Genomic DNA, 23,038 nt, shown 5'->3' on the forward strand with positions numbered 1-23,038 from the left:
GGTTGAGCGACAACCCATGCACCAAGAGGTTGCTGGTTCAATTCCGGTCAGGGCACATGCTGTGGTTGTGGGCTGATCCCCAGCAGGGGGCCTGGAGGAGGCAGCTGATGGATGTTTCTCTCTCACTGATGTTTCTCTCTCTCTCCCCCTCTCCCTCCCTCTCTCTAGAATCAATAAAAACATATTTAAAACACACACAAAAAGATGGGCGTGAATCCATTTTGTTGAAAGTCTCCTCTTTCTACCTGAGTTAGACACTTAAACGAAAATCAAAGCACCTTGTTTGCATTTCTCTGGTCCCCCTCCGTTCTTAGGGCCTTTTCTCTACGTTGCTCTGGGTGGCCCAGAAGAAAGGCTCAGGGCCTCAGCCAGTCACCATGGCAACTGCCTGGCTGCCTGGCCCTGGGCTCGGAGGAGGGTCACAACGGTGTGGAAGATAGGAGGGGGACCCTCACGAGGGCTTCCAGCACTCTCTCCCCCCGCCCAATCCCACGTGGAAGCAGAAGGCAGCTCAGCACCGCCTCCGTGCCCACGGGCCATGGCCCCCAGCACCCAGTTTTCCTTACTCCTTTTTCCTGCCAGGTGGAGAGAGGTGGGCACGTGTCATGTACAGGTAAGAACGGCGAGAAGACTATTTCTCACTGGGAAACGGAGCCCGAGGAACCTGGGCCCTCTTCCTCTCCTCTCAGCGGAGGTCCAGCTGCCCCACCTGCCCTCCCCCGAGGGGCTGCATCTGCGCGGGAGCCCTGCTGGGCACGATGGGAAATTCCTCCTGGGGGATGACGGGAGAGCCCCCTGCTGGTGGGTTACGGGAAGTGTCTCCTGACAAGGTTTTTAAGAGGTAGAAAAGGTCGTTCTTACCTTTTTGCCTCTCATTCCCCGTTAGGAAGGAGGAAGATGAGTCAAGCAAGTCTTTTGAGGGCCTTCAGAATTGGGAAGAGTTGCTTCTGTGATCACCAAGCACTTCCGAGGCACCCACGGGTTGAGGGACGGCGAGTATGGGGTACCAGGAATCAACTTGGCCTGATCTTCCTAGGACTCCCCAGGTCTCCAGAGGATGAGAGCAGGTGAGGCTCTGTGCCTGCGCGGAGCTGGGGGCCGCCTCTTCCTGGAAGGAGGAGCTTGGGTTTTGTCCAGCTGAGGCTGCTGGGAGCTGTGGGGCAGTCCTGATGCTGACTCCTCTCGCCTTGTTTGGACAACTGCTAAACCTGTGTGCAATGAAATGACTGTATTGAAAGATGTTTGGGGGAGAAATGCTAATTTGCATGCATGGGACATAAATCAAATTGTAAATTTTAGGGTGCTCTAGCGCTATGGCGAGGCACCCAGCTGTGATCTAGAACAGGGTTTGCTTGAGCCACTTTCTGCTTTGTCGGCCTAAGACTTACTGAGCCAGTGCTTCTCTGCTGGGTAGATGGGTTAAGCTCATTCCAGAAAAGCAGAGTTATTCCTTTAAATCAGAGATCTGGGAGGCAGTAGAACGTAGTTATTAACATTAATGGCTTTTGTGTCAGAAGACTTGGTTTGAACCCCACTGGCCGTATGGTCTTTTTTTTGTTGTTGTTAATCCTCACCCGAGGATATTTTCCCCATTGGCTTTTATTTATTTATTTATTTTTTAATCCTCACCCGAGGACATTTTTCCATATTTTGTTCAGATAGAGTGGGAGGGGCAGAGAGAGAGAGAGAGAGAGAGAGCGAGAAACATCGACGTGAAAGGGACACATCGAGTGGTTGCCACCCGCACAACCCAACCAGGGCCGGGGACAAACTGCAACCGAGGTACATGCCCTTAGCGGGAACCGAACCCGGGTCTCTCAGGACCGCAGGCCGACGCTCTAACCACTGAGCAAAACCAGCCAGGGCTCCCCATTAGCTTTTAGAGAGAGTGGAAGGCGGGGAGAGAGAGGACAGGGGAGAGAAAGAGAGAAACATGGATGCCAGAGAGATGCCTCCTGCAGGGCCCCCCACTGGGGTAGGGGATCAGGGATTGAACCTGCAACCCAGGTACCTGCCCATGCCCTTGACCAGGAATCTGGAACATGCAACCCTTCCGTGTGCAGTCAATGCTCTAACCACTGAACCACGCCGGCCAGGGCTGGGCACCCTATTTCTAGTTAGCTTCCTGCTGCTCCCCCACGCCAACAGCCTCCAATCAGGGCACACCAGGCCTCCCCTTTTCTCTGCTGTAAAGTTTCCCACTTCTCTGCCTACTTTTGAGTCTGTTGAATGTGAATGAAAGTGGTTGACTCCCTTGCTGTAGTAAGCTCTGAATAAATACAGGTATCCCCCCCAAATGCATAGAGGGTGTCTGTAGATTCTATTACATTTTGAAAATGGATTTAAAAAAAATCTTCACCTGAGGATATTATCTTCAGATAGAGTGTGAGGGAGAGAGAGAGAAAGACACATTGATTGGTTGCCTCCAACACAACCCCGACCAGGGCTGGGGACCGAACTGCAATGGAGGTACGTGCTTTTGACCGAAATCAAACCCGCAACTCTTTGGTCTGCAGGCCGATGCTCTAACTGCTGAACCAAACCAGCCAAGGCGAAAATGAAATGTATTTTAATAAATACATTTAATAAATACAAACTTAATATTTATTCAGAGTTGTGTATACATTTTTGGGGGGCACCCTATTGTCATTGCTTGTTTTAATTTAAATGGTCTTCATTTATTTCCATACACAAAAAGATTCTTTTAAGTAAAACAGATTTTAAAAAAAGACCCTCAACCATATTTCCATCTCACTATGGATCTAAAGGCCCATATGAACTGGATTTCATTGACTTGGCTGAGCATGTACTGTGTGAAAACACTTTTCTAGGTGCTATGGGTAAACAAAAATAAGGGTGACATGGCTTCTGAGTATCCAGAAATCAGATAACCACCCAGATGACTATTACATGAGGCAGATCTTGTCTTGTGTGTGATAAAGCTGATTCGAGGTACTATGGGAGTTAAGAGAGATAGTAAGCACATTTTTTTTTTTTTTTTATCCTCACTCGAGGATATTTTTCCATTTTTTGTACAGATAGAGTGGGAGGGAGAGAGAGGAAGGGAGATAGAGAGAGAAACATCGACGTGAAGGGACACATCGAGTGGCTGCCACCCACACGACCAACCAGGGCCGGGGACAAACTGCAACCGAAGTACGTGCCCTTAGCGGGAACCGAACCCGGGTCTCTCCGGACCGCAGGCCGACGCTCTAACCGCTGAGCCAAACCGGCCAGGGCGATAGTAAGCACATTTAACTCGAAGGATCTATAGAAGCTGCAGAGAGGTTTCACATATTTAAAATAAAAAAAATAAACATATGGAGAAATATGCTTAATATATACTAACACACTCACCACATAGATTTAAATTTGCATTTTGTCACGCTCAGACCTTTAAAATAGGTAAATGGATGGACGATAGATAGATAGATAGATAGATGATTCACAGAGTTGAAATCCTCCCTCCTTCTTCAAGTCTCATTCTCCTCTTTCTCCCTGAGGGCGCCCTTATGAATTTGGAGCTTTTTTGGAAAGTGACCCCTTCTCTAAAAGCTAGTCTGAAGAATGGCTGTTTTCTGATAGACAGAACCGGGGGAAAGAAGGCATTCCAGGGATAGGGTATGGCACAGGCAAAGCATAGAAGCGGGCAGTGAAGGATGTATCTGGGGGAATTGCCTGGGTTTGGTTTTGTGTGAAGCATGTAACAAGTATAGGAAGGGGATGGTAAGCCATGAGGCTAAGAAGGTGGCTTGGGCCTTGAACATGGAGATACTGAATTCCAGAGAGTGAGACGGGTCTGCATTTGGGTTTCTGGGTTGAGGAGGAGTGTGGGGTGGCTAACAGGGCCAGAGAGACTAAATTAGAGGCGATTGCCACAGTTATTCCAGGGCGAGTAAGAAGGCCTGGATCCCGTGATTGCAGAGGAATTGGGAAAGAGATCATGAGGGCCCCGCAGGCGGAGTGTCAGCTGTCTGGAGGAGACGTCAGATGACAGGAAGAGGAGACCACTGGCCAGGAGAAGTGAGTGTGAATGTGCACGTGTGTCTGTGCGAGCGCACGTGTGTATGCTTGTGGACGCGCATGTGCTAAGAGGTCAGAACTGCCTCCTAGAGTCAGCAGATCTTTACCAACACGAGGAAAGATCCCAGGGGACCCATCTCTGGATTGGCAACACCGCAGGGCCAGAAGAGCCCAGAAAGGTAGGGAGCAGCGCACAAACCCGCAGGGGCCCAGCAACCGAGGGGCGGGGTGGGCAGGGGCAGTACCCAGCACCGGGCAGGGATGAAGCCCTCTGGAGGTGGCCCGACGCGCCTCCTGCGCCCCTCCTCTTTAGACGCCAGATTCAAAGGTGACTCCTCCTTGCTGCATCACGCAGTAGCAGACGAAAGGGATTCCCGGGGTCAGCTACCCCGCGTCCGGTTAGACAGCGCGCGGGTACCAAGTCTGCCCCAGGCCCCGCCTCCTCCGCCGTCCCGGGCGGCGATTGGCCGCTGTGTCCCGTTGCTATGACAGCATTCGAAGGCTGCCAGAGGCCCCTCCACGCGCCTTCCCATCCCTCTGCCAGCTCCGGGAGGGAGGCGGGGCTGGACGCGTCTCTATGGCGACGGCGGACGCGGCGGTGCAGGCTGCTGGTACTTACCGACTAGAGACGCACCGGCTGCGGCGGGGATCGAGGTGGAGGCTAGGCCATGTCGGACTTGGGCTCGGAGGAGTTGGAGGAGGAGGGAGAAAATGATCTTGGGGTGAGAGCTCCGGGTGAGGGAGGCGCTTGCCGGGGTGCGCGGTGGCGGGCGGACCCCAGGAGGCCGGGTTCGCCCAATAAGGAGGTCTGGAGGCCAATTAGTGCCCCGGGGAGTCCCAGCCGGGGGGGCGAAGACCACGCCGGCCACGGCGGGCGTTGCGTCCTGGAAGCTGGTGGTGAAAGGTGAAACGTTATGACGTCTGCTCGCCACAGCCCTCCTGGCTCTGCTCCCCTCCCCACCCCTCCTTCCATTAAAGGCAAAGGTGTCCAAGTCAAAGGCCCGAGCATCCTCCCCCTCGCTGTTACTCTTCATCCGTCGGTTTTCTTGGATGGCTGGGTTCTGCCAAGGTGCCTTACTATTCTTGAGTTTCCGCAGTGGAGCCCGGCTCCTCAGGGTTAGGCGGATGCCCAGGGGTCTCAGGCTCAGCAAAGGTTTCCTGAAGATATTACCATCGGTCTATGACACATGTGCTTTCTCCGCTCTGGGAGCTGACCCGGGTCGTTGGAATTATTCCCTGGTTTAGGAAGCAGAGAGGGGTAAGGGATGCACAACTAGTGAGGTGAGCTGGGCTCTGTGTGAGCATATATGTGCTGTCCGGAGATGAACCTCGCTAAAGCAGAGGATGGCCATTTCCTAGCTCCAGCCTCTGTGTGTGTGCCCAGTATAGGCTGAGACAGCCTGGCATTGACAGAAAAATCTAGCACCTCTGCTGTGGCTACTCAGACCCTTTGACTAGCTCTGTACATCCATCTCCCAGCTTCTTTCTGCCTGCTTTGCTGCTTGAGGAGCACCTCAGTGCATTGGAGCCACCTGGCCAGTAGGGGGAGCCAGAAGTGCCTGGGAGCCGCCCCTGCGCCCCTGCAGCTGGTGCTAACACCCAGGACAAGCTGCAGTGAGGTGCACTCCAGAATCCCCTGTGTGATGAGGCTGAGTCTTGTTCCCCGACCCCTTACTGGTTTTCCGGGGGAACAGTTAAAACAACAAAAAAAGACATTTGCTCAGGGTCTGCTTCTGGGTGAACCTGACCTGCAACACCTGCTCGGTCGGCTTTCTAGTTTCTCTCCTCGAATGGCCTCACTGGGTTTGTACCTTTTCAGTGCCCAGGCATGCTTACCTACCTCACCTGGAAAACTGGGCCCAGGGTTGGGAGGATTTGACGCAATACTATTTATAAAACGCTTAGCACATGGTTGGCACTTACAAAGGGGCAGCTGTCATTATGCTGATTTTTGTCATTGTTGCCAGGAATATGAGGGGGACCGAAACGAGGCAGGCGAAAGGCACGGCCACGGGAGAGCCAGACTGCCCAACGGGGACACGTATGAGGGCAGCTATGAACACGGGAAACGACACGGCCAGGTCAGAATCCATGACTCGAGTGGGTAATTTGCTATATTTAATACTCTATTAGTGAGTATTTAATTCAGGAATGATATGAATTCTATCATCAATATGTTTCAGGGGATCTACAAATTTAAAAATGGTGCTCGATACATTGGAGAATATGTTAACAATAAAAAGCATGGTCAAGGCATTTTTATATACCCAGATGGATCCAAATATGAAGGTAAAATGTTCTCACAAAGCAGTTCTTTGTGTTACAGAGGTCTTCTTTTGAGATTGAACTTGTCTGTGACTCTTGAGATAAATGAAAAAGTTTAAGGTTCTCCAGATTAGTCAGTCATTCAACAAACACAAACTGTGTTTCTGTGTTCACAAGCTGATGCAGAAACTGGAAGTCCTTGTAACTGTGGGACATGTGGCTGTCCCTGTGACCAGCGCATTCTCTCCTGTGAGCCTGTGTACTGGGGAGCAAACGCAAGGGGGGCTGCTGGCAAGCACAAACTGTGGGGCGTGGGATGCACCCGTGACGTTAGATGCTCGGTAGCATTTTTCTCTTTGAAGTTGTTTGTGCTGTTTCCATCTCTGGTGGAGCCCCCTTCTGATGAACACACTTTTTGTTTAGACCTGGTGCTGCCTTCACGGATGGCTTCTTGTCAGAGAGGCATTCTGCCTTGTTAAACTGGTGTTCTCATCTCTGCCACGGTTCTTTACATGCCAATGTCGTGTTTCAGGAAGATTCTCGTTCCCTTATTTCCAAGAACCCCACTGCTGCCCCAGGCACCATTGTCACCCGACGTGCCTACAGTGTTAGTCTAATCCCAACAAGGGATGAAGGAAGTTTTGAACCTGGGAAGAGAGACACGTGGGGAATGAGCGAGAGCCTCCAGAGACTGTGTGCAAAATGCTGTGTTCTGGGCTTGTTTCCTGGGCAGAAGTTATGTCGTTTCACCATTTCCCGAAAGATCTGTGACCCCATCCCTGGAACTGTGGTGACAATAGGTGTGACCTTGTACAGGGGACCTCATTCCTCCCTGCCTCAGTTTCCTCATCTGCAGTGAATTAATACTTGTGGAACACTCAGAATCCTGCCTGCTGGATGGGCAGCACTCAGTAAATGTTGGCGGGGTGACCAGGTGCCTGTGTGATATCATCATCTCTTAATGAAGGTGACATACCCTTAGAGCAAGCTAGGGTTGCCTGTCTTGTGGCCAGATGAAACCAGAAGCCAGGAATTCTAGAAGAGAGGTTGCGGCAGAACCTCGGGCCAAGCTGCAGAGTGCAAAGCTCCTCCCGTCAGAGGTGGGATCTGTTTCGTTTCCCAGATCTTAGAAGGCTTTCTCCAGAGGAAACACCTGCTGCTTTATAAATCAACTTTAAACAATTTCATTTCGGGTTTAATTTAGTTCTTTCCAAATCCTTAGGAACCTAATCTCATGGTTGTCATCTTTTATTTCAGTGTAGGTTTTAAAACAGTTTAAACAACATATAGTATATATTAAAAAAAGATGCTTAGGAAAAGGGATTAAATAATCTTTAATATGACGGTTAGCTAACGTCAGAACATCTTTGGGAACAGTTGTAAAATTGTGTTTCCATGTGGTTCCACAGCGTGCAGTGACTACTCAGTTTCTTCTCTTAGGTCAGAAGCCACAATATTACTTTTATGTCAGTGAGGGGCCCTCCAGTCACAAAGGCTAAAGGAGCAGGTGGCTGAATTCTTCCTAACTGCTTTGGCTGACTGCCATGGGAAGGGCATAGAATGGTTTTCTGCAGTAGCACGCGTGCTCAGACTGCGCCCGAGGACAGGGCATGAGACAGCCTCCCAGTCGCTGAGCCACCTCTCATGAGGGAGCCCAGGAATGAGCAGAGGCTGCAGTGGCGTGAGGGGCATTCCTAGGTGCGTGGGTGACTTGACCAGGGGCAGGGAAGCAAGTGTGCTTCGGGCGCAGGGGATGAGGTTGGAGGGGGGAGAGGGTGTCAGAGTCAGAGGGTCAGTGAGGTTGGGAAAGGAGAGGACGGGAGCGTACTGTCCATGCTGGTCCTGTGGCCTGCCACAGGGAACCAATACAAATGAAGACGTTTAACAATGAAACTTTGCAGAAACAAGCTGGTACGACCGAAGTTGTCTTTTCTGGAAGCTCGCAGATGGCAGGAGTGGGAGGAAGAAATGAGTGCCTGGCTCTTGGGGTGCTGTGGAGAAGAGAACATGACACGGTGGAGCCAAACAAACGCCGATCTCCTTTATAGTTCCACTGTGTGACCTTGGGCCACATGCACGGCCTCGCTGGTTCTCAGAGCTTCATCTGCGAACCGTGTTGTGGCTATTACACACTCCAGATGAGGTGGCGAGTGCAAGACCCTAGCTGGTGGGTCTCCACTAACGCTCTCTCCCTGTCTTCTGTGTTTCCCTGAGCCAGCAGGGTCGGTGGTGGTGGTGGTGGTGGGGAGCAGCAGGGCAAATCAGGGACTACTTGTGTTTCGGATGGGGGAGAGCATCTTGTTCTCCTTTATTTTGTGAGGGCTTTACATTTTAAATGGTCTTTAGTCCCAGAGCACCAGATCCAGAGGGAGCCACGGGGAAGATGGCAGGATGGAGAGGTTTTTAACCGATAGGCACTTTTCCAGAGAATAAAACAGTCCAATCCAGCAACCAACCAACCAACCAACCAACCAACCAACCAACCAACTGTAGAGGTTTCTCCAGAAAAGAAATGTAGTTGAAAAAAAACTTCAGCGGACATGATCAAGAATGATGAGAAAGTAAGGGATTAGGGGAAGAAAGATTTAAAAAATAAAATTAATTTTAAATTTAAAGCAACAGTAATACACTTTTAGCATGGCACTCACTTCCAAGGGGGAACAGCTGTTAAAGACCAGCTCCAGGAGATGCCCTTCCCCTCAGCTACCTTCCTCAGCTCTGCACAGCTCACTGGATACAATCCAGTTCGGAGTATGATAACGATTCTTATCAGTGGGTTGTAGTCTGCTGGGCAGAGTCTCTAGCAAGCTGTTAGGTAAACTGGGACTTTTTAAAAAGTTTGCTCACAGTCCTCCCTGGCTTTAAATTTAGTATCTTTTGCAATTTAATTTTTTTCTTTCATTTTTGAAAAATTTCTGCAAAAGACTGAATATATTTTTCTACCCTGGAGGTCAGTTCTCATGTTCGTTTTAGGGGAGTTGTGTACTTTGGGAACTTCTATTAAGGTTCTTTCATGTGTGAGCTGCAAGGCTTGAGGACATTGTGAGTTTCCAGTGAAAGAATACCTTCAGTGCTTAAAGTTCTTTATTGATTTTAGAGGGGGGTGGGGAGAGAGAGAGACATCAATGTGAGAAGCATCAATTGATTGGTTGCCTCCTGAATGCGTCTCCCACATACGTCTCGCCCAGGGATCAAACCTGCTACCGGGGCACGTGCCCTGACTGGGAATCGAACCCACCACCTTTTGGTGCACAGGACAATACTTTAATCCACCGAGCCACAGTGGCCAGGGCTTTAGTACCTTTCACTTGACGACATTCATCAACTAGTTAGCTGTTGTCCTAATGGCAGGGGTGTGTTATGAATTTTATGATCACTTTGCCAGTTTCAGTATTTCCTGTCAAGTCAGCAAGAAATTAGCAGGACCCTACACGGGGATGAGGAGGCCAGGCCGCTCAGGCGAGGGAGGAGTCCGCACAGAGGCCTGGTTGGCAAAGGCGCGGTGCCCACTGGCACGAGCTGGGTGCAGGCGGGGCTGCCCTGGGCGGCTGGGCTGGAAAGGTACCTCGGAACCGGGTAGTGAGGTGTGGAAGGGAGTGAAGTGCTGGCACGTGGCTGAGTATCAGGCCTTGAATTGGTTGCTAGATCACTAAACACACGAAAGGCAGGGGAGGGTGGTGTTGGAGCCTCTGGCAATAGGGCAAACGCCCTGGTTTGAATCCTCGCGGTGCTGCTGGCCGCCTGCTGGCTGCACACGTGACTGTGGCCCCCATACATACCCCTGCCCAGGCCCGTGCTCAGTGATCCTCTGACTTGGCCTCCCTTAGCCAGCTCCCCACTCCATGCCATCCGGCGAGGCAGGGGGCGGGGAGGGAAGCCAGAGAGGAGAGGCAGTGAGGGGCAGGCTCCCTGCTTCTCCCCAGGGCTTGATTCTGTGTCCTCTCTTCCAGGGGAGTGGGCGGATGACCTCAGGCATGGCCACGGCATCTACTACTACGTCAACAACGACACCTACACCGGAGACTGGTTTGCTCACCAAAGGTTCGGTTCTCTCTTTAGTTCTGTAGATTGATTCATGTAATGAGAATATGATGATGTCTTATTAAGAAAAAGAATCATGTTAAAAGTCCACGAACCAACTCTGCCAGGCAGTTCAAACCCTTCTGACTTTAAGCTGAGGCTGCTGGATGATACATGATGGGGCAGGTGCAGGGTTGCAGAGCAGAGCGTGTGGGTCCTTCACCCGAGAGCCCCGGGGTGTGAGGGCACAGAAGAAGAAACTTCTGGGAACCAAGTCTCAGCTCCCAGGAGTGCTGCCTCTTAGCATGAGAGCCAGCCGACCTGCAGGAAAGTCCCTGCTGTCCTGCAGGTGATGCCTGCCCCATGCTTGGGCACAGTGAGCAGGAGGCTTGCTCCGATGGGGCAGGTGGCTTGTGATCCTGCGTCTACCGAGCCACCCTCAGCTGAAATGCCGTCTTATACACCTGGAAGGTTTTCAGTGCTTTGGAACAAAAGGCTTTGTGCTCCCTGTCTGCACCAGGCACGGGCAGGGCACCTACGTCTACATGGAGACCGGCAGCAAGTACGTGGGGACCTGGGTGAATGGACAGCAGGAGGGCGCGGCCGAGCTCATTCACCTGAACCACAGGTACCAGGGCAAGTTCTTCAACAAAAACGTAAGTCAGCGGCAAGTGATGCTTGTCAGTGAAATACGCAGTTCCCTCCTCCCCAGTCTGTGTATCCGTGGAACGGAAAATTCAAAAATCTCAGAAAAATCCTCCCATTCCTGCGAATATGAGCAATGGGCAGCTGTGCCTCCCTCCAAGTGTCCTGACACCCACAGAGGGCACGTGGATGGGGAGGCGTGGCCATTTCTCTGCATCTCAGTGAATCCCAGTCTCTTCTAGCAGTGGTCTGTCACATTCTTGTAACACAGGGCACGTTGACCGCCTGTCGTGTCGGTCCCAGGGGTGAATCAGACGTGAGATCCTTATTTGTCAGGACGACTGAACACATTCCGATTTGAGCAGGGGGCGGTTTTGACTCTCTTTCCCCTGGGGGGGGGGGCGTGAGGCTGGAGCTGGGGAGGAAGACCACGAGCCCTTCCTCGCCAGCGGGCGGGGGGACCGAGAACCCGAGGACCGCCCTGAATGTGCGGGTCTGAGGCCTCCCACTCACAGCACCCACGCCGGTCACCTCTGTTGGGGGGACTCTGCCTTTCTGTCCGAGCCCTAGTGGGATGCAGAGAAACCCTGACTGACGCGGACCCACCAGCCTGGCATTCACCACGGCTCGGATCAGGGCCAGGCAGACACTTTCCCTGAAGAAAGGGTTTGCTGAGCACATCAAAGGGGACAGAAGTTGACACAGGGACACTTAGCTGGTTGAATGAAGTAGCTTCAGACTCCGTTAAAACTCTGATCTCAGTTACATATAATCCATGCCCTAATTACAGATTCTCCTGCTAGTCTTCGTAAAACAGCACATTCTCCTCAAATCCACACATTGTACGTGTGATTCCCAGCAGAACTCTCCTGGGTGTTTACTAGGGTAGAGATATCAGCGGAGCAGAAAGTCTAGAGACAGAAACAAGTATGGATAATAATTTAGTGTGTGATAAGGAATTCGTTTCGAATTAATAAAGAAATGATGGGAGAAGTCAAGAAATGGTACTGGGACAGCTAGGTAACCATTTAGGAGAAAAATAAAATCAGAGTTTGTCCTCCAGTTTATAGATAAATAGATAAAGATACTTTCTAGAAGAAATCAAGACTTAAATGTAAACAAGAAAATCACAGCGAGAAAAATAGATGAGTATTTATTAACTTTAAAATGAGGACAGCTTTCTAAACAAAAATATAAACAACAAACCGGGAGATTTTGCCTAATAAAAACAGTCCCTTATAGATTAGAAAATGCTATAAAGAAAATTTAAGAGTTATATGATAAGTGGGGTTAGGATATTTGTAACCTTTAATATATAAAGCACTTATGTCAATCAATGTGATTTAAATGGCCACAATGTTGAAAAAAATTCAACCTTACTAATAAAACTTAATATGGCTTGAAGTAATTTTAAAAAATATTTTTATTTATTTATTTTTTTGAGAGAGAGAGGAAGGGGGAGAGAGAGAGAGAGAAACATCTATGTGAGAGAGAAACATCGATCGGCTGCCTCCTGCACGCCCCCTACTGGGGATAGTGCCGGCAACCGGGGCATGTGCCCTGATAGAATTGAACTGGGACCTCTCAGTCCTTGGGACAACACTCAATCCACTGAGCCACACAGGCTGGGCCAAGTGATGTTTTATGTATTAAAAAAATTTAAAGATAGAGCAAACTGTTAAGGTCCAGAAAAAGAACAAGGTTTGAGGACAAAGAAGCTCTTCACGCTGCTGTGGGGACCTCATTCTCGTGTGTACAAACTGTACGTGCTTCCGTCCAGAAATGTGACTTCTGAACATTTACCCTGAGGAAACTCTCAAAAGTGTACACCGCGACTGAACCCAGAATCTGTTTACTGCAGCGGACTTCGTCAAATAAACGCATCAGCAGACCAAGCGGCAGCAGTAGGCACGAGTAGCCGACAGTTCTCAGGTGGGATGCAATAGCAGGTTGGCAGAGGGTGCTGTGGCAGAATCTCCGTCCACGTGGGGAGCCACCCGTGCCGTAGTTCTCGTGAAAACAGAGCAGGAGTCGGTATACGTAATTATGATCAGATTTTTAATAAAACAAACCTCTGTCCTAGAAACAAGGTTACAGAGATCACATCGAAGTATTTTAGCATAGTTTGCCTGTGGCTATTGACTTAGTAACCCTTGTGTAATGAGTACATGACTTTTATAAAGAGATAAAAGGTCGTTACAATTTCAAACCCAAACCAAACAGGCCCCATACTGTGCAATTCCGTTAGCCATTAGTTCTTAAAAGCATCCTTTGACCGATACTGGGCTTCCCTCATCACGTGATGTTGGTAGGTTTCATGGGGGTGACAATTTCTAAAGCATGTTGGACTGTCTTTTGGGTGCTGACTCTCAAGAGTGAGGTACCTGTTGGCTTCTCTCTGCTTGTAGCCCGTCGGCCCTGGGAAGTACGTGTTTGACATTGGGTGTGAGCAGCATGGGGAGTACCGGCTCACAGACGCGGTGAGTGGCGGAGGTCTGTCGTCGTCGGTCCCTACCCCCGTGGGCGGGGGAGCTGCTCAGAGACCCTGGCCCCGTGAGGGAGGGGTGAGAAGTTGTGCCAGCTCGCAGGGGACCTGCATGTGTCCACGCTCCTTCTCCCCGTGCGCGAGTCCGTCTACAACGGAATTGCCAGAGCTAAACGGTATCATCTCACAGTTATCACTGAAATCTAGACTTAGTTTCCCTGCAGAGGAACCAGCTAGTTCTGGGCCAGCCAGAGGGCTCTGGACAGTTAGGTCCCAGAAACGATGACTGACATCTGTCCCCGTGACATCACCAAATTCGTGCAAAAACTCAGCGTTTCAGGTGTGTTCAGATGCTGCGCACCACTTACAGTGTTCGCTTTTTGTTCCTCTCCGACACTCCACATTAATATTAATATTCGAATTGATATTCGGTGGTTCATAGTAAAATTAACCAGCTAATTTGTCATTATTCAGTATCCAAATGTGTGTGTGTGTGTGTTGAGGGAAGGGATGTCCGTGTTTATATTTCTGTTGCTATTGTCTGGCCAAGGCCTGTAGATAACAGGCAACTTAGTAAAACACCTCGGGCATCCCCCGGCACCCCACAGCTCCAGGGCATGCCTAGGGCACCCCCACCACCCAGGCAGGCCCTTGCGCCCCCTTTCCTGGTTCCTCTCCTATGGTGTTCTACTTCCTTTGTATCACCCCGCCACAGCCCCTTCGCTCCCCAAACAGCCCATGGTTCCCCAGGTTCTGCGAGTCAGTGTCCACTTTCTTTGCTGTGACCAGAATCTCGACGACCTGTCCCTTGGCCATTCCCCTTGCTTGGCTCCGCAGCCCCTTTGCTGCAGCTGACGGGAGCCAGGGCCAGGGTCATTTCCCGGTTAACTACACAACCCGAAATGGCCAAAATGCTTGCTTTTGTTGCTAAAACTGAGGCCCCCGACACCCCTGAGCATCCGTCTTCTTGGTTCCCAGGACATCTGGTCTGCGTGTCAGGAGGGTGCCCAGCGGTCTTCAGGGACAGGTCACCCTCTCACATGGTTCTAGTCTGAGCGCGTTTGTCTGTATGTAGCCCGTACGCCAGTCAAGAGCTTAACACACGCTCACCCGGCTTTGTTGTTAGCCCGTGGCAGTGACCGTTCATTGCTTCGCGCTCCCTGGGGTGGGACACCTCTTGCCTGGGCCCTGAAGGAACCTGTCGGCTAAATCCACTGTGCTGCCCCTGGTCACAAATCTAGCCTCTGTAGTCTTACTTGTGACGGAGCAGTTACTTTAACTTGTGAGGTGATAAAAATAAAACACACATTCTTTTTCCGTTTCATGCCCTCCAGGCAGGAGTTAAGTTAGAAGTCGGTGTTTCAGGATGATGAGAAGAAAGTAGGCAGAACATCAGTAACATCTAAGTGGGGAAATACTGATATAAGCCCCCCTCCCCCAGTTCCCATCAGGAATAAGCCCGTGAACTTAGGCGCACGACTCGAGCGGCTTTGTCCACGGCCACCACTGTGCTCTGGTGATGATCAGACTGGGGTAAAAGAGAAAAGCCTGAATTTTTACTTCTGGCCCCCAAAGAGGACCGCATTCCCTTAGAGAAGGGGTGGTGTCCTGCAGCCCATGGCCCTGTGGGCAGCCTGTTTTCATTTTTTCCAGTGTGGTAAAATATGTATATTTGTCCTTCTAACCACATTAAGGGTACAATCCAGCGGCGCTGAGCACATTCCCATTGCTGTGCGACCATCCCCACGGCCCTCCCTAAAACCCATCTCGCCTTCCCACACTCCCCCCCCCCCCAGCCCCCGGTGACTGCTGATTTACTTTCTCTCTACGAATTTGCCTGTTCTAGAGTGTTCACCTAAGTGGAGTCATACAGCATGTGTCCTTCCGTGTCCGGATCATTTCACTTAGTATAATGTTCACAGGGTTTGTCCACGTTGTAACAGGTGTCAGAATTTCCTTCTTTTTATGGCTGAAGAAGAGTCCAGGGACGGACACTTGGGTTGTTTCTACCTCCTGGCTACCCTGAATAATGCTGCGACAGATGTTAGTGTATAAATACCTGTCCGGGCCTCTATTTTCGATCCTTCTGTATACCTATGGGTGACGTGGTGGGTCATACGGTAATTCCGTGGTTAGGTTTATGAGGGACCTCCAACAGCTTTCCGCGGTGGCCGCACCACTGTACAGTCCCCCGAGCAGTGCACTGGGTCCGCACCCTGTTCTGTTTTGTTTATGTGCCATTTGTGGCTGTTTTGAGCTATAGTGGCAGGGTTAGTGGTGGCCACAGACACCAGGTGGCCAGCAGAGCCCAGAATAGTTGATAGAAAAGTTTACTGACTCTCGTCCTAGAACGATGTTTTTCAAAGTACACGTTGCCACCTGTTCCTGAGTCATGATGTCAATTCAGTTGATTGTAACATTCAAAAAAACGGAAATGGAACAAAAGTGGGTGTTGGGAATAGAGACACGCATGCGGACGTCGCTTCAGGTTTATATTCCGTGGTATGGGTCGTGGCATGACGTGGATGGCCTCCTGTGGGCCGAGTGATGGAAAGCAGAAGCTCTGGGATTCTCTTTTCCCTCCGGAATCCGTGAGACCAGAGCTGTAGCGTGTATCCCCTCCGACGGCACTGCACGGTCGTCCGTGGTGTTCGCGTCATTACGCGGAAGGACGCTGGAGGGAGAATGTGGCCGAGCCGCTGCACGGCGCATTCCGCCTTGGTCACGTCTTCCCGCCCCGGCGCCGGGAGCGGGTGCCCGCGGGCTCTCCCGGCGTCGCCAGGGGAGGAGGTACAGGCCCCACTGCACCGCCCTTCTCTTCCTAGTTCCTTCCAGAGCCGCGTTCGACCCTCAGACGGCACCCAGATGGTCGGCAACGGGTCTGATCACTGAATCGTGCCGTACAACCGCTCGAATGCAATCACAAACCTACCCTTTCTCCCCTTCCTTTAAGTAGCTCACACCGAGTTTACACACGCGTTGGCCAATTCACACTTTCGATGCAGGAACGAGTGGAAGAAGAAGAGGAGGAGGAGTCATTGACAACTGTCATTCCCAAATGGAAAGCGACCAAAATCACAGAACTGGCCCTGTGGACACCGACCCTCGTGGAGGAGCAGTCCCCGGTGGATGTACCTGGCCAGGAGGAGGCCCTGGCAGCCGAGGGTACGGCGCCTGCAGGGGTGCGGTGGGCTGAGCGCGGCCTCTGCGCAGGCCAGGCTCCTGGGGGCCCACGCCTGGTCCCTCCTGTGCGCAGGGGGTTCTAGGGAGAGGCTTTGGGACCACAGCGTCAGGGCGTGGGAGGGCTGTCACCAGCAGTATTGATTGGATAGAGTCATGGCCTGGCCCAAGCCCTCAACAACCTTGGTTGATTCCATGGGAAACCCTGGAACTAAAATGTCCCTTGGAACATTTATCCCCTCACCTTGGTCAATGATGGGCTGTGGGCATGACCTCAGGAAGGTCAGCTGACAGCAGCTGGATGACAAGCCCTTCCCTGAAGAAGTGTGGGCCCTACTGTTCCTTGTTCATCACAATGGGCTTCCTGAGAAGTAGTTAGACTGCCTGGGATGCTGAGGAATTGCAAGTGATTAGAAGCCAAGTCAGCCCTGGCCGGCTTGGCTCAGCGGTTAGAGCCTCCACCTGCGGTCCAGAGAGACCCGGGTTCGGTTCCCGCTAAGGGCGCGTACCTCGGTTGCAGTTTGTCCCCGGCCCTGGTTGGGTCGTGCGGGTGGCAACCACTCTGTGTGTCCCTTTCATGTCGATGTTTCTCTCTCTCTCTCTCCCTCCCACTCTATCTGAACAAAAAATGGAAAAATGTCCTCAGGTGAGGATTAAAAAAGAAGCCAAGTCAAAGTGGCCTAAGAGAAATTATAGTAATTTATTGGTTCATACAACTTGAGAGTCAGGGTAGAGCCAGCCTCAGGCATGGCTGGATCAGGCCTCAGCTGTCTGGTCTCTGCTCTCATAGGCATTGGCTCTGCTCTCTTCCCTTTGGAGACTAATCCTCATTGACGTTATCAGATTGCCACCCAATCAGCTCAAGAACCTTGGGGAACAGAGAGTTTCTCTTCTCAATATGGTCATCAAAGCCTGTGGGAACTAGAATCATCATCCCTGAACCGGTCACTGTGACTCAAGGGGACAGGCTGCTTTGTTGGACAGGCCTGGGCTGGAGCTGGGTGACTTCCACTGGGGAGGCATGGTCCCCTGAGGGAAAAGTGGGGTGATGCTCTCAGCAGGAGGGACCGTGGGTACCCCAAAGGGGAGGAAGCGGCCACCCCTGCACAGGCCTGCGCGCTGCTGGACACCGTTTCCCATTTCATCGCAGGTGGGGGGGAGGCTGTGGACGAGACCCAGCCTCTAACAGATGGTTCAGATGGGGAGGTTGATTTCATGAGGCCTGGAGAGGAAGACACTGATGCCTTCAGGGAGGAGAATGGGGAGGACTTCCGCTTTGACACCACAGACCAGGGTGAGTTGGAGATCTGGGGGAGCAGGAGGGAAGTGAGGCCACACACATGCTGGGATGGGCTGCGGGGTTCTCCTCCTCTGACCATGGCGTCCCTGAGCCAGGCCTGAGGGGCTGGGAGAAGATCTCTGGACTCACGTCGGACCCTCCTAGGTACTCCTGCGACCCTCCCACGGCGGCAGGGACAGCGGGCACCTCCTGTGCTCTCTGCTCTTTGCTAATGTCCGTCTCCACCTGGAGAGCAGACCTCAGGCTGCAGAGGGCCGTTAGAAATGTGTAGCATGGCTGGGTGTCATGACACCATGTCCCAGGGCCGAGGCACAGGAGCTGGCAGTGTTGGGAGCCAGGCCTTTTTAAGTGGGTTTGAATGTACTATTAATCTAGAAGCTTCTGCCTCAGCAGATCCTGGGGCAGGAATGACCTTGAGTCTGCTCGGGGCTTCAGGTTCCTGGGATCTTTATAAATCTCTCCCGGAGTGCCGAGGGCATGTCCAGAAAGCGCAGGGAGGGGCCTCTGCTTTCACAACAATCTCCTGTGTCTGATGTAAAGCGGGGGTCCTGGAGGACAGGCCACCGCTGCTCCGGGAACAGCCCGGCACACGCGGTCCCTGGGCCTGGGGTCCCTGCAACTTAGTTAGTCTCTGCTCTAAATTAAGAGCAAATGTATTTCCCTTTCTTTTGAAAATCACATCTGAAATGATTAAGTCACGTAAAGCTGTTTTCTCTCTAAATGCTGTAAACACACAGGTTTGCACTTTGTCGGCAGCAGGTCCCCATGCTGCAGTAGTGCCCCAAAGACCTGTGTGCCTCGTGGCTGAGGCCGGGGCCTGGAAACCTGGCTGCACCAGTTAGTGCTGCGACGGTTTGTCCCAGCCTCCCTGCGTCCCTCGTTTGCCTCATGCAGAGGAGAATGACCCCTCAGAGGCACAGTGCCCCGCGACCTGTGAGGCTGGAGTGGGCTCATGTCCATACAGCGTCTAAATAGCGCAGAGACGGGCGTGTGAGAGGGTCCCGGGCAGGTACCGAGCACCTCCCATGGGAGACGCCGTGCTTGCTCAGCCCCTGTGGGGTGGACCGAAAGCTTGCAGGACAGCAGGGACTTGGCACCTTTACGACCTCAGTGTGACCGCTGTGGGACTGCTGGGTACAGGACAGGTGCATGCCTCACCTGGAGTAGCATTAGGGAGCACTTCTGAGAGAGGGGTGCCTCCAGGTGGGTGGAGAGGGCTGGAGGTGGCGGCAACGATGAAACCGAGAAGAAAATACTGCCCGGGCAGAGACAGCAGAGCCTGGGTGGGGAGAGGGCAGGGTCCCTTTCTCATGGCCTTTCCTTGAGCTTGAGGTGGCATTTACACCTGATCCTGAGCACAGGGGGAGGGAGCCTCTAAGAGGGAGCTCCTCTGAGGAGGTGGGGGGTGGGTGCCAGGCCAGAGGCAGGAGGCAGGGTCCACTGGGAGGAAGGCCTTCCCCACGCAGAAGCCACAGTTGGGGAGCAAAAGGAGGGGCTGCATGAGCAGCACTCAGGACGAGGCGTCTGAGAGCCCGGCTGGGAAAGGTCAGGCCGCGTCCAGGACATCAGGAGTGGCTGGGTCTGAGACCGGGTTCCAGGTGCCTGGACAGAAGGAGCGTCACCTTAGCTCGGGGTTTTGGCCTCCGGGGACACTGGCCATGCTGGAGACTTGGAGGGCCGGGCAGGGTCGGGCAGTGCTACTGGTGTCTTCTGGGGGAGAGGACAGAGATGCTTCTAAATGTTCTCCGACACACAGGACAGCCCCCACGACAGAGTCATCCAGTCCGAAATGCCAACTTAGCAAACAAAGAATCTTAACCCAGAAAAGGTCAATGTCAAACATGCTCACGTTTCCCTTTTCTTTCCAGGAAATGTGAATTTTGAGGAAGACGACACCCGACAGTCCGACCCTCTGGACTAAGACGGCGTCTGGAATGAGGGCTGCGCCGTGCGCGGGCCGGTCTCTCGGGCCCTTAGCACTAACAGTTACGACTCTTTCTTACTTAGTTGTTTGTGCAAATGGGTTACAGTTGCAAATAAAGTTTTCATTCTCCTTTGTTGATGACACCGCCTGTGCTTCGAGGTCTTGAAGCTAAAAGTCACCGGTGATTTCCCCCGGTTTGCAGTGGTGTCTTCTGGGGTAAAGAATGGCCACGCCACTGTTCTCTACGGAAGACGGTGCTGGAGTGGACGCCGGGCAGTCGTTACCCTGGACTTCCTCTCTCAAATGTCCCCAAGAGCTAGGAAAATGCCTGGCTAGTAAGAATGCCTGTGCATGATTCTCATAGAACACAACACCGTAAGCATATTTCAGGCTCAGGTGAGAACACAGAAGCTGCCATTGGAGGGTCTGCTTCTGCCCTTCCCAAGGCTTCAGCATGTCAGCATGGATTTGGGGGCTCCCTGATGGGGATCCCTGCCGATGGCCGAGGGCAGGACAGTCCACAGGCATGGCTTTGGCCTGAGTGCACACTCTCCAGGTCTCCTAGAGGGCAGGAGGCTAACACCCAGGCCACCTCCAGATTTCCTGAGTATTGGCCCCTCCTGGCCCCTCCTTTCTGCCCCAGCCCCAGCTCAGGCCCCAGCCTTGTAGTCACAAACTGGAGGAGCCCCTGCCTCCTATCTCGTCAGCTCCCTGTCACCCATCCTCTGTCCCCAGAGTCCCTCAGAGGGCAAGTGTCTTCTGTGCCCCCTGAATGTCCTTCGCAGTTGGTCTGCCCAACGCCAGGCCGTGCCCTGCATCTGGTCTTTATGTCCCTAAACACAAGGCCTCTTCAAGAACAATACATTATGAACACAGTATCCGGGCCTCTTGAAGAGAAAACCCACAGCATTATGAATATACAATTACATGAAAACAAACATTTACATAGAATAGACAAGTTTCAAAAAAATTACCAACTAAAAAGTTGACGAATTCACAGACAGCCCATGTAGAAAACCATCATGATGGCTGTTCATTCCCTGCCTGATCCAACTCTCTCTCACCTCTTTTCCCACGGTTGTTTCTGCCGGCACACTCTGCCACTGCCTACTCTGCTGACAATAGTTTCGAACTGTTTGCTACAGGGAGATCCGCAAGACCATGACGGTTGTTCCCTTAGTGTGGTTCATGAGCTACTGGGAGATCAGGGCATGAAGCGTGTGGTGCACAGCCCGACGCTCACTGCTCCCCCGTCTGCCACGGGACTGCACCGCCACAGGCGCTACGCCTCACTGCTGGAGACCCCACCAAAAACTGCAGGTGTTACATCCTCAGGTTCCTGGCCCGAGCTGTTCTGTTTGATGGGGCACCAGTGAGTAGCTGCCCCACAACCGTGCACGGCTGAGCACGCAGGCAGTTCCCGCCACAAGCGCCTGGCTCCGTCCCTTTCCAACCCGGTTCTTCTCCACCCCCGCCCAGCGATCACAGGCCCCTGCAGCTGTTGCTGGATCTGCAGGCGAGGGCGGGAGGCGACCCATGGAGGATTCTCCCCCCAACCCCCTCTCTACAAAGTATCAATGGAAAAAATATCCTCAGGGGAGGATTAACAACAGCAAAATGTCTTAGTAGAATGTATCTATCTCTCCTTTGATGTTCGGTCTGTCATGCTTACAAAGAACTTCCCACTCAGATAAGTTTTTGAAATTCTTACATGATGAATACTAGTAGTTTCACAATTTCATTTTTTTTTTATGTAACTCTTTGATTGTGTGTGTGTGTGTGTGTGTGTGTTTAATGAGTGAGCAATGATTCCAACCTTCTTTTCCCCAGTTGGTGGCCCTACTGTCCCAACACCATTGACTTAATCATCTGACTCCCCAAGCCCCCCCATCATCTGATTTACCACGTGTGAACACCCCCACATTTTAGGACCAGTTCCTGGGTGTTTTTATTTAAACCCTTGACCTCTCTCTAAAATCCAGGGCTACTGCCACACTTTTAATTATTGTAGCTCTAGAATATGTTCTAATTCCATTACTATTTTTGGATTTTGTTAGTTATTCCTGGATGATTGTTTTCCCATACGAACTTCTCTCCTCCAAAATATCCTTTTCATGTTCAATGGGCCTGTGATCGCTTTGTGGATTAATTTAGAGAGAGGTCTTCTTGATGACATTTATCCTTCCATGGGGTGACATGGCACACCTTTCTTCGGCCTCCGCGGGGTGGGGAAGTTCCCACGAGTTCCCGTCAGTGTGTTTGCTTTGTTGTCGTAGCCACGCAAATGGGACATGTTCTGTCATCATAGTTTCTAATGGTGTGGCATAAACAAAAGCTATTGATGTCCAACCCTAATCTTTGAGGCGAGCCACCTGGCTGAATCCTCTTGTCACGGTGAAGCTTCAGCTGACTTTCTTGGGTTCCAGGTTTGTGGTGCTGGCATCTGCAAATGTAACAGGCCTTCAGCGTGTGACTGGAGAGATGGAGGTTCTGCACGCGGGTGGGAAGAGGCACCTCTATTCTCCACCCTTACCCTCTGTCGCTCCTTGGGCTGATTTGGGGTCTGAAGAAGTGGGAGGGAAGCAGTTAGGCTGTTTGTGGGACTTTGTGGCCCCTGAGACCAGGCGACAACATGGCTCAGAGTGGAGGTGACCTCCTCCAGCTCCACGCCACATCAGGAGCACTGGGCAGTGACCCCAGCTGGGTGCCTGGCTTCCTCCCAGTGGCAGGTTGGCGAAGCCCCCAGAGGCCTCCGGAGTAAGGGGCTGAGAAGGGCAGCGGGCTCTGGAGGAAGCTCAGAGGCTGTGCGTTCGATGGGCTCCTTCTTGAGCACCCATGAGCTCCCAGGGGCTCCCAGAAGTACGTGGAGGTGGGAGAGAGGAGCTCGCGTTCGGCAGATAACGGCAGCAGACCTGCTTATGCCCAGGGCTGGGGGAAGGGCGTTTGGGCGACTGTGTTCTTGCCTTTACTCCTCCCAAAACTGCTTGCAAGGAGTCACATACTTTTTGTTTTATGTTTAAGGTTGGAAAATAAGTGCAGCCCTGGCCAGTGTGGCTCAGTTGTTTGGGGACCTGAAGGACACCAGATGGATTCCAGTCGGGCACCTGCCGGGGGTGTGTGGGAGGCAGCCGATCAATGTTTCTCTCTCATATCGATGTCTCTCTCTCTCTCTCCCTCCCTTTCCCTTCCTCTCTCT

General features: G+C 52.1%; 1 protein-coding gene across 2 annotated transcripts; it reads left to right on the forward strand.

Annotated features, from left to right (window-relative positions):
* Nucleotides 1-4,691: 4,691 nt before the first annotated feature.
* Nucleotides 4,692-19,839, forward strand: RSPH1 (radial spoke head component 1). 2 transcript variants are annotated; one of them, XM_036243773.1, is made up of 9 exons: nt 4,692-4,745; nt 5,991-6,104; nt 6,207-6,312; nt 10,239-10,329; nt 10,829-10,964; nt 13,362-13,433; nt 16,444-16,603; nt 17,769-17,912; nt 19,787-19,839. In XM_036243773.1, exons 1-9 carry the CDS (start codon nt 4,692-4,694, stop codon nt 19,837-19,839), a joined length of 930 nt encoding a protein of 309 aa, XP_036099666.1. The 2 variants fall into 2 exon arrangements, with proteins under 2 accessions (XP_036099666.1, XP_036099667.1); XM_036243774.1 differs by lacking the exon at nt 5,991-6,104.
* Nucleotides 19,840-23,038: the final 3,199 nt, after the last annotated feature.

The sequence above is a fragment of the Molossus molossus genome, unplaced genomic scaffold, assembly GCF_014108415.1.
Source record: "Molossus molossus isolate mMolMol1 unplaced genomic scaffold, mMolMol1.p scaffold_m16_p_5, whole genome shotgun sequence".
Lineage (NCBI taxonomy): Eukaryota > Metazoa > Chordata > Mammalia > Chiroptera > Molossidae > Molossus > Molossus molossus.

Bases quoted from the DNA above. Each gene is read 5' to 3' on its own strand.
- RSPH1 (XM_036243773.1), top strand. From the start codon at position 4,692: ATGTCGGACTTGGGCTCGGAGGAGTTGGAGGAGGAGGGAGAAAATGAT. The intron at 6,313-10,238 runs GTAAAATGTTCT...CCTCTCTTCCAG, and splicing joins AGATGGATCCAAATATGAAG to GGGAGTGGGCGGATGACCTC. The intron at 10,330-10,828 runs GTTCGGTTCTCT...TGTCTGCACCAG, and splicing joins GACTGGTTTGCTCACCAAAG to GCACGGGCAGGGCACCTACG.